This window comes from Aptenodytes patagonicus, chromosome 4 (assembly GCF_965638725.1).
Source record: "Aptenodytes patagonicus chromosome 4, bAptPat1.pri.cur, whole genome shotgun sequence".
Taxonomy (NCBI): Eukaryota; Metazoa; Chordata; class Aves; order Sphenisciformes; family Spheniscidae; genus Aptenodytes; species Aptenodytes patagonicus.
In genome coordinates, this window is record NC_134952.1 from 27,994,015 (window position 1) to 28,005,580 (window position 11,566).

General features: G+C 42.5%; 1 protein-coding gene across 4 annotated transcripts in view; it reads right to left on the reverse strand.

Moving 5' to 3' along the window:
• The window catches only part of ATP8A1 (ATPase phospholipid transporting 8A1), a 121,566-nt gene extending 115,617 nt beyond the window's left edge, over positions 1 to 5,949 (reverse strand). For all 4 annotated transcript variants that reach the window (XM_076336183.1, XM_076336181.1, XM_076336184.1 and 1 more), the window contains exon 1: positions 5,883 to 5,949. In XM_076336183.1, the coding sequence (XP_076192298.1) occupies positions 5,883 to 5,931 (49 nt within the window). In that variant the 5' untranslated portion in view covers positions 5,932 to 5,949. The remainder of the gene's footprint in view (positions 1 to 5,882) is intronic.
• Positions 5,950 to 11,566: the final 5,617 nt, after the last annotated feature.

Genomic DNA, 11,566 nt, shown 5'->3' on the forward strand with positions numbered 1-11,566 from the left:
ACAGCAGAAGAGCGTTCACCCAAACATTCAGAAAGTTAACAAAGAAAAAAAAAAACCAAAACAAAACCTGAAATACAGAATCCAGACAGGAAGAATAAAAAAACCCACAACATATGCACAGACAATAGCAAAGCATCAGCCGGTAAAAAGTTCTGATTATGAAAAATCAGTTTAAAGAATAAAATAAGAACTTAAGATGAAGCAATCATTCTAATCTCTCTTTTTTTTCTACAGTGTGGTTATTGCTGTGTTACAGGTATTAAACTGATATTCACCTAACTCGCCTCTTGTTTGTTCATCACACTAAGCTATCAGAAACGCATTGTTCCAGGGCTTAAAATTAAAAGTAGCGTCACTCTTTTTGGCCTAAATGCCACAACAATTTAAGATCACAGCAAATTCTGAAGTACCTCTTAGTAATAATTTTGAAGTCTTATATTTAGCAAGAGTAAAACAGCAATTATCACATTTCAGACAGGAACTGTGATGCTGTACTAGTAAGACCTGCCATTCAGAAAGAAGAACAAATATATTCCAAGACTTTTCTTCCTCTGCTGTGGCTTGCAAAACTGTTGATATTTAACCAGAGTTGAGCTGATATTTAACCACAGCCAAATTATTAAACAGATTCTACATACATTCTTACATGCCCCCACTGACAGAAAAGCATCTGACTTGAAAAAAGTTGTAATTCAGCACTTTAAAAAGAATAATTGGAAATGCCAACACGTCATACTACTCTGACAATTTGTTATGCAGAAATAGCAAGTTTCAAAACTAATTCCCTCTTAATATTCAGAATCACACTTTCTGATAATATATTTAGATTATTTTATTATTTTATGTCACTACAGGGCCAAAACCAATAAAAAACGTGCTTCAGTATCAAAGGAATGCAACTATTACCCTAATCAAAAAGTTCATTTACAAAGCTGTTGTATAAACTAGAATGACTGTACATAATATTTTGTTCTGCACTCTGAAAGTTATTTGCTAGCGGAACACAGAATCTGGAAATTATTGACGGATAAGCACAAAACACCACATATTTCATTCAAAGTCACTCAATAGATAACTGAGGTTTTGGTTCAGGATTGCCTTCGATCTGTTAAAAATTAAAGAATGGAAGTAAATTATATGCAAGAGTGGGAAAAGTCAAGAAGAAATTGGAAACAGAATTGCTGTGAATTCTGAAAATATGGAGACGGGGTAGTTACTTCCCAGGGCACAAGCTGTACCTGAAAAAAAAATTCATAGCAAAATGTGTATTTTGCATAGAATACATGTTTTCAGTTTTGCCAGCAAAAATAACATCTTCAACAACAACAAAGCCCAAATAAATAAATAACCAATGAAACAAACAAACAAAAAAGGTCCCCAACCAACCAACTTGAGCTTTCTCCAATGAGAGAACCCATTGTAGGCTGTATTTTGCTTCCAAGAATAAATTTGGAAGAAGCAACTCTGTTCCAACACACTGTATATTTGCAGGGACTCTTCCTAAACCAGTTTTGATAATAAAGTTTCCAAATTAGTAAAATAACAACAATAAATTCTGAAGAGTAAACATTGTCCAAATATTTTCCATATATCCACATTTTCCTTTAGGTAGAGTAGTTTAACAGTTTCAGCTTTCATTTCTTAAACCAGTCTCATTTTCATTACAAGAAATGGACAAAGGTAAATACAGATAGACTATAACACGGAAAGAAAGGGAGGGAAAAAAAACCCTCACTCAAATCACCAGAAGGATTTTAATTCACTTCCCTTAATCATAAAAAATTTCTTTTTTATTCTCAAAGTACAGCATTGAAAAGTTTTGAAAGCTGATGCTGTAGCCAAGAACCTCTTACATGAGTAAGTCTGCTAGCTCATATTCCCAAAGAACGCAGCACAGTTCGAAGAGGGTATCATTATGAAAAAGAAGGTGTCTTCGGAGTTATTTGTCATAATGCCATGATAGACCTTCGATGACAGAACAGGCACTGCAAACCTGACCCATCAGTCTGTGCTTCTGAGGAGTCAGAGCACAGAAGGAAGTTGTGATGACTTGCTTGAACCTGCTGATACCGCTGAGATGGCCAAGCCTGCACTAGAACTAGACCCAAGTTTTTTACCATTGTGAAGCACTGGGATCCCAACATAGTCTGCAAAACAGACTTGGCAAAAAAAAACAAACCATCAAACCAGACACAAGTGACTATAATGACCACTACATCTGGTAAAATGCTATATAGTCCTATAGTCCGTGAGTATGAACACCTATGGATGTATCAGGCATTACAAAAACAGATGGTCTGCTGAAGACAATCTGATGACTACTACAGAATTTCAAAACACTTTCCCTCTTCATATGAACATCATCTCATCTTGCACAAGTTCAGCTTCACCTAGCTTTCATACAGGCATTTACTTCCACTAATATGAAGAACTAGTTATTACCTACTGTTGTTGGTAGACAGCACCACGGCACCTCAAAGTTCTACCCTTTCTCGAAGACCTAATATAGTTCACTGAACTCCGCCAATACATGGAGGAAAAGCATTAATGCTTCAGTCTTCAGAGAACACTAATAAGAACTGCCAACCACAATTCCACTCTCCCAGAGTCTCTCAAAAGAAATAAAATGCTTTGAATGATTCCATTTCACATTATTTAATAGATGCATATATTAACTGTGCAGCTATATATAGCTAAAATAACCATAGTTAATTACTGTATTTAATAAAGCTAGATGTAGGCTACAGTACTCAAAGATTCCCCATGTGTTTTGCAACTGCAGAATACATGACACCGATGCTATTGTACCTGCTATTCAGGTACAATTCTGAATTAAGGTCACTGGCAGTGAAAACACATGTAGCGATTTCCTAAATTCAGAGAGGCCAGATCTTCCACGTCTTGAGTGAGACTTTATCGATACACATACCACTTTAGAACTGCAGCATTTCCTAGGCTTATGGTGAACTGCAGGTGTTCTTCGCAACCCAGATAATAGGCACAAAAATCTATTAAAAAAAGGTTATAAGCACGCCTGGTTATCTTTCATCAGCCATGAAGAGCACAAGAACCTGCAGAGGTTTGGAAGAATGCCACAAAAATAGTAGTTCCTTTATAACCAATTTTTTTTCTCTATGCAGGTAACGTTGTTTTACAGATGTTAAAACACCTACAATTTTTATTCTGCAATAACTTATAGACTGTAGTGTCAATTCTTCTATGCAACTGTCGACCAATTCTTGGGAATGATACATGTGTGCATTGTTCTGACAGTTCTGACTTAGTTTATCTCATCTGAGCACAACAGTTGATTTTCTCGAATAACAGTATTACTATCTCTTCATGTCAGAGCGAGCTTAGTTCTGAGATGATGTCAAGACAGTCCAGCCTGATAAGGTAGCTCATGATCCATGGAAAAGGTCTCTGAAGCAGAAATTAGTTGCTGCAGTGACAAGAGAGAAAAATGAGGTTTTAACCCCAAAGATACAATACAAAAATTCTAGAATAAGGGCAGTAATATTAAGCTTGTCTATCAGATCCCCACAAGTCTTAGGCTACTCTAAGGGATGGTCCATGCCATAATGGCACTTATGGAAGCTACTGTTTGCGATTACAGTATTACCAGAGACTTCCAAAGGGCACACAGGGACCCCGCCAATAGCAAGAATTTCCTACTCTGGGCTGTAGGCAAGACTTTGCTGGAGGTCCCTGAAGGCAGCCTTATCATCACTTTACACAGTGCTTATCTAAGAGCCTCCTGTTGATGGCCAGAGCTAGAGTTTTACAGTTCCTTTATGTCACTGTCAAATGCTAGGGATAAGACCCACATTGCAGAACTCCGGAGTTCTTTTTTAGAAAATAGTAACATTTACTTACAAAGAACTGTTTAGAAACGCCAGCCACACAGTCCAAAAGTGTGGACTAACTAGACTTGGAAACTATTTATCCCAAAAAGAGAAAAGGAAGTGAGAGACTCATTGACATTAGTTTCATTGTGAATGAACTGAGTACAAATAAACTGAACTGAATATAAATAAAATGAACTAGTAAACATCACATTAATTTAAGAGTAGGAAAACAGTAACAGTTTTAAAATTATTTTTCTTTGAGTAATACTATATATAGTATAGTATGAGTCAATAACTCCACTGCTATGAAAAACTATCACGTCATTTTCCAAAAGTTGTTTCTTAAAAGAAGTTTCATACCTATTTTCAGTCCTAAAGAAAGTATTTTTAAGAAGCCTCTTAAACCCTGTATGCAACTGTTTTACAGTCATCCAACTTTGAGCACTATTCAAATAAGCTAGACCTGTTTTTTTTTTCCTTTTACTGCATCTGCACATCTTAGATAGGCATTTATCTTTAGGGAACACCACATTTGTTCATTTAATAACCGTTAAGATTCCTGTAATTAGATCATTTTAAAGAGAGCATCAATTTTCCCAATTTATTTGTGCTAAGCTTGCAGTGAAAACCACTGTCTGGAAAAGAATGACTGGAAAAGAACTGAAATTAAGCACTGAAAATCTGGACGTTTAACTAGTACCATTAGATGCATCTAATCACTGTGGGTATAGCAGCACAGCTGCTCTCGTTGTAAATGCATTTCAAAAGTATCCCTGGAAGGATATACCTTCTTCTTTTCTTCTCAGAAAGATGCGTTCTTCTATTTCTCGGCCAGTTAACATTTCCTAGGTAGAGGCAGAGCCAGACCTCCTACAAACCTACTTTTGGGGGAGGAAGGCACGTAACATGGGAGAAACGGAAAAGAACATCAAGATAACAGCCTACTTCCAATCTATCTTTCTTCATGATCTTCCTAGCACAAAAAAAAAAAAAAAAAAAAAATCCTTTGTTTGGAAGAAGGAAGAAGGATACACGGAGAAAGTTTCTACCTCCCTATATAGCCAAACAAAGCCAGAACATAACCTGATGTAATGGTTTAAGTGCAAAAACTTTTGGATAAAAGGCTAAAACCTGCATTCCTGCATCATTACAGTGACATTGCTATCATTACCTACAGCAACTGAAAAACATAAGCTGCTTTGGTATCAGTGATTTCAAATTTTACATTTGCATGCAATAAATATTTTATTACGATAATTTCACCGCAGTGATTCTTTTCACAAGGCGGTTCTTGACATGTCGTCATCTGAAGGCAAGCAATCCTAACCCTCAGTTAGGCATGAAACATCAGCACGGTCTGAAGCTCTCAGGCACGTTCCCTGTATCAGAAACGTTTATTTCCGATGATCAGTGTACACTTACATACTACGTATAAAAGGTATGCCGACTTATTCCTAGGACGAATGCCCCAGGACAAAAATCCCAGGCCATGAGCCACCGCTGCCTCCCCCCGCCCCCCCGCCGCCCGGGGCCGGCGGGCCGTGCGGCCAGGCACACCGGGGAAAAGAAAACAACCGCTCGCCCTGAAACGCTGCCATCGCTGACGCGCAAACCGATGCCCGGGGGCTCACCGCCCCCGGCAGACAATGGACAGCCATAAATACGAGACCGCCCGGAGAAGAGCACCGCCAGCAGCAACGCTCACGCCCCAGCGCTGGGGTCGACGCCCGGCCGCGGCAAGCGCGCGCCGCCGCAGCCTCGGCGATGCGGGAGGGCCCGACCCGCGCTCAGGTGCGCGGCGGCGGGAGAAGGGGCGATGCGAAGACCTCCTCCCCCACCCCCCCTCCGGGGTCGGGAGGCGGGCGGCGGGCACGGCCCGACCGGAGGCCGCGGTGAGGGGCGGCGCGGCGGGCGGCGTTGCAGCAGCCGGCGCGATACCGGCTCCCGCCGCCTCGTCTCCCCGCCGCCCCCTCCCGGCCAGGCGGCGCAGACCCCGCCGCGGCTCTGCGCCGGGGGGTCGCGGGCGGCACTTACCCTCTGCGCGGGAGCAGATCTCGGACACCGTTTTCTGCACTGCCGGCATCGCCGCGGGCGCGGGGCGGTGGCGCGGCCGCCTCCGCCCGCGCGCCCTGCACCTGCCGCACGCCGGAGCGCGCCCCGCGCCGCAGCGAGGCCCGGGGCGAGGGCGGCGGGACCCGGCAGCGGCGGCGGGTCCCGGCAGCCCGAGGCGGCAGGCTCGCGCTCCGGCTGCGCCTCCCTCCGCTCGCGCCGCCGCTGCTAACTGACAGCCGGGGCGCCAGCGCTCCGCGCTCGCCTGCCCCCTCCAGAACCTACCAACTCCGCCTCCCCTCCCGCCTCTTCGTCCCGCGGCGTCCCGCCGCCATCTCCCGCCTCAGCGGGCTCAGGCTTCCCGGGCCGCTGCGCCCAACCGGGCACAGGCACTACGGGCGGTTTCGGTCCCGTTTCGGGAGCGAGCGAAGGGTTTCCGATGTGCCCCCCCTCCCCGTGACGCGAGGGGAATGGAACGCGCCGAGCCCGGCACGAGGGGCGGGCGGGGGGAGCCCCGGGGAAGGCTGGCCGGTGTCCCCGTTCCTGGCAGCCGGGGCCCCGTGTCCGGCGCGGCGGAGCTCAGCCTCGGCGGGGCGGGAAGCGGTGGGGGGCCGGGCGGGGCGAGGTGGGCTGTTGAGGGTGTCGACCCTCGGGCGGCTCAGGTTTGACGGGGCCGCGCGGCCGGTGCAGCCCGGCGGCCTAGGCAGGGGAGGTCAGGGGGGCGGAGGGCAGCAGGCCGGGCGGGGGAGCCTGCGGAGCTGCCCAGCCTTGTTTATCTGCAGAGGGGACTCCTTCCGTCCTTTGGTCTCTTACGCAGCTTAGCGAGGTGTAAATGAAGCGAAGGGCGCGGTGGGGGGCGGGAGGCGTTCATCCAGAGAGGGAATTTGAAACGTTGCTCTAAAGCCCCCGTTCAGGCGGAGGGAGGCTCGGTGCCGCTCTCTGTTTGACAGGCAGCTTTCAAACTCTCGCCCAGCTTTTTATTTTTAATCTCTCATAAATCAGAGTGCCGCAGTTTGACAGCCCTGAGTCAGTGTGAATCCAAGCTCTCCTCCTGTGTGGGCTGGTGGAAAGGAGGTCTCAGCTGCAGATGCCTCAGGCTGAAGCAGCAGCAGCAATTTTACTTCTAGACTTAGCGTGACACTTGGGCGACTGCAGCAGGTTGAGAAATGTGTCTCAGGCATGTTGTCCTTATGTCTCGGTAAAAACAGCCACAGTAAAAACGGGATGGAGAAGAAAATAGGAAAGGTGTTAGGATTTGGAGCTGTAGGTCTTCTTGGCATAATTATGTTTTGCATCCATTTCAGTCAGGCATAAAGCATGCTGACTGCCTAGAGGACGATGGAAGTTACGAAATAGAATAAAGCTACTATTGTCCCACAAATCTTGAGAGGATTTGAGGCTGACGTGTCCGCTAAAGGCCAACATTGCATCCTCCAGAAAGTACGTAATACAGTCAGATTACAGATGTGGGATTGCTGCTGATATCTTTACAGAGCATACATACATGCTATGAGAAAATAAGATCTAGATAGTCTTTCTTAACAGCAACAGAGTCAGTCTTTTGTTTGATAAAATTGTATAAATTTAATCTATGTAAATCGAGCAAGCAGCACTTCATTCATGGAGAAAAGTGAACCGAGAATTTGTTTTCCTTAAATGCTGAGCTCAAGACACCAGGAAAGAGGAATACTTTGCTTCATGGAAGACCACACTGGGAAATAAATGCGGCTTTTTTTTTCAAGCCACGGGCCAGAAAACCTGCTGGAGACGCCTTCAAAAGAGAATGCTCTTCTGCATCATCCTATGCAGCAATCTGTGTGCATTGTTTGTATTTTTGTTTTTGTTGGGTTTTTTTTTTGCTGAACCAGAAACAAAGGTTGTAGAAAGATGTCTGTTCATGCTTTTTTTTACTGGGAAAACAAAATGCAGAGAGAACATGCACTGCTCATCCAGTTTTAAGAAATACTCAGTGTAGGTCATAGTCAGCTGTGGGCAGAGGCTTGGCTGATGCAAGTTACTTTCTGTAAGAAACAGCTTTTAGTTTTCTGTTGAGATTCCATTGAAGCCTGACTGACGCAGTCATTTAGGAGACTCAACATATATATAACCCTCTCAACATAAAAAGGGCCCTTTCGTGAAAAGGGATCTTGTGTGGGGTTTTTTTTGCAACTCATAGCATCTACACTATTGTTAAAAGGCTGCAGCCAGACTGTGAAACTCACTATAAATGTATATACATGCCAGTCAACATGCATTTTCCCCCAAATCACTGCAATGCTGGTGACAAATAGGATTGTCACTTAAATCCACTTTTAAACCCCATTTTATGTCTAAACTTTCTTGGCTGTAAGATCCCTGGCAAGTGGCGCTTATTACTGATACCTTTGGGCAACTGGAAATTTACCCACTTGAGTACAGAAGATACTACAACAATGCTGCCAAGGGCTCATTCCCATTTGTGAATAGTTATTGTACAAACAAGGCCGCTATCCACATCACAAAATAGCACAGCAACAAAATTAGTAGCTTTATTCTTGGTATACTTTTGTGCACTCTGAATTATTGTGAATGCTTAATATCCCAATTTTTTTAAGAAAAAGCCTTCTTTGAATTTATAGTATGAATAATACTTGAAAAACTAAGGAATAAGGCTGTAATAAATCTTACCATCACTTAAGAAATTCTCCAGTTTTCCAGTTTTCATTCAACAAAGCCTCAATGTTAAGCTAAACACATTTAACCATTTAATTACACAACACGCAGTTCATTCAGATGTTGTCCAAATGTAGGAAACTGAACCGTTGTATTTCATAACAGTCTCCATCCACTTGCAATATTATTCCAGGAGAAGGCCAGTAGCCTCTAGCCTTTCTCCCTTCCCCCCACAAGATGTGTTGGCACAACCAACTGGCCCTTGTATTTCTTTGGAAAACAAGTATATGAGCTTCATCCCTTCACCTCTTCTATAGTAAACATAGCCTGTGTCACTCAGGCAGATTCCATCTCCACACACCACCATTCTTGTTTTGATAGAAACAGGTCAGAAAAGGCTTCTGCAGCTTTTTAAGCTGAGCGTATGCTCAGTTTACACACTTGAGAGTATGGTCTATATTTAAGGAATCCGATATTTGTTTCTGGATCATCACTTGTTTGGAATGTGCACGACAGGGCTGCAAAACAGAAGCAAGCCAGCCAGCTTTCCAGCAAAGGTGTAAATTAAACAGTATGCCTATATCATGCTTTAAAAATTAGATGACACTCTGGATTGAGCTTCCTCTTTGATTTCAATGTGTATTTTGAAATCTGTTGAAGCTCTGGTGTAACTGATAGCAATTTATTAGCATTAATTTATTAGCAGACACTACCTTTTGGCACAAAAGAGGACAGAAACCTCATTTTTTAAATATATGCAGAAAAATTGCATATCCACAGAGAAGAACAAGTTATTTCAGATGGAGAAAAAACCTTGCAATGACAGCTGAAATGTTGAGCTAGTAAAAGAAAATTGTGAAAGGCCTTGATTACAAGTCTATTCGTGTGTCAAAAGTATCACATATGCTACTTCATAGTTTTACGGATTAGACTGAGCTGTGATGAGGCAGTCTTATCTCACCAGTTAATCTCTAACGGCCTTCAGTGGTATAGACTACTTAACCCAACTGAAATCTGTTCTTGCAAATGGTATAAACACTTGTTTTATTAGAACTTTAAAGACAGAAATTTCCATTATTTACGATATACCGACTGTCCACTGTAGTAGCCTCCCACAGTAAGAAATATTCTCTTTAAAATGAAGGCATATATAAACAGGGAAAATGAGGTCTCCAGGCTTGAAGTTTCCGCAAACTTGACATATATAAAAATTTAATCTAGATTTTTCCTGTAATGCTATTATTGTATATGAAGAGGTGCAATTTTCCTTTGTGATACACTGCCAAAAGACAGGTGGCCAGGTTTCATACAACAATGGAAGGGAAAATTAATACTGTAACTGCTGCTTCTTTTCCAGAGTCATCTGGAAAGGATTTCTGGCATATGTCTTTTTCTGCTTCGTAAGATATTGCAGCAACTGGAGGCTGTGCAATTAATCTCAAACTCTCATAATATTTCAACCAATACCTTTGTAGTTTAATATATAAAATACTCCCATAGCATGGGAAGTTTCTAACGAAATTTTATAAATAGCTACATCTAAAATTTAAAAAGGTACAGGGAAGTAACCATTTTAGCTCAGATGAGTCTATAATTTGCTGATCAGCTAAGAGCCTATGTATGGTATTGCTGAAGACTAAACCAGTGCTGTGCTCAAAGAAGCAAAAGCACATTCTTGCTGTCTTTACCTTCTTTGACTCTCTGAAAGGATAACACCTGCAGGCTTTGTGTACTGATTTTTAAATCCATTGTGCATATGTCTAAGCATAAGCTTCTGCTATCTATTCTACAAGCAGATCAGATAAAACACTTTGAAATTCTACTTGAAGCCATTAAAATGGTGAAGAGATGTTTTATTTACGAAATTATATGTTAACTCATTGTTATTTTCTAAACTTTGAAATCTCTCATGTTAGGTTTGTTTAATCTTCTCAGATAAATATATCTCCAAAGCAAGTTTATTTAAATTATTTGACCTTTCTTTGCTGATATTTCAAGTACTTCCAGTGAAATTCCTGACGGTTCTCTGTGTGGTTTGACCAACGAATCTTTTGTTTGCCAAATGTGACATGAAATACATCAACTAGCCTATACTCTGTAAGCCAGCAAAGTCTATCCAATGTTCACATGTACTTATCAATATCTCACTGCAAGATATAAGGAATTATTTGTCTTCTACTTGCTGTTGTTTGTGTAATCATGCTTTGCCCTTAACTGTTCTGTACCCCATCCCCCTGGCTTAAAAATAGATCACCTGTGGAAACAGGCTGTGAAGTTTTCTTTATAGAATGTGTTTGATCTGTACAAGCCAGTGTAAATTTATATTGTGTGTATCCTTTATGATTATGAAAGACAAAACTTCTCCTTCCCTGAGGCAAGACATGTTAATAAAAGAAACCTCAAACACCTGAAGTGCATATTCAGACACATAGAACATACCACGAAACACATCAGATCATTCAGCCTCCAGGCTGATTTATAGAAACCCATGAAGGCATTCCTGTTAGTTTCTAGCTCAGCTGCTGTAGCAGTGCCTGAGTGCATAAACAAAGCATAGGAAAGCAAAAACCCCCAGACAAACAGAAACAAAGCAGATCCAGAGTATAGCAAATAGAGGCTACATCTATATATCCTTTTCTTTGTAGACCCAGCTCTACACCTGATCCTAAATGTCCTTTACTCAGATTTCCTTTATATGCTGTTAGATTCACATTCAGGGCACTGGAGGAAAAAGACTTAGGGATACATAATTCCATAGCATAGACCAAAACTCACAGTTGCTTGCAATGGAAATCTGCGAGGACAAGTTCTCTGGTGTGCATCCTGTAACACCTTGTGGCAGCATCAAATGGCCCACATCAGGCATGCTGGTTCCTGAAAAGACATGATCTCACATACTAAAAGGAGCTGTGGTAGTTGGAAGCAGCCAACCTATGGATGTCCACAATGGTGCAATGCAGTTATGGTCGGTTCTTCATCTGTTTTGTAGCTTGGCCTTGGAAAGACAATATAGATAC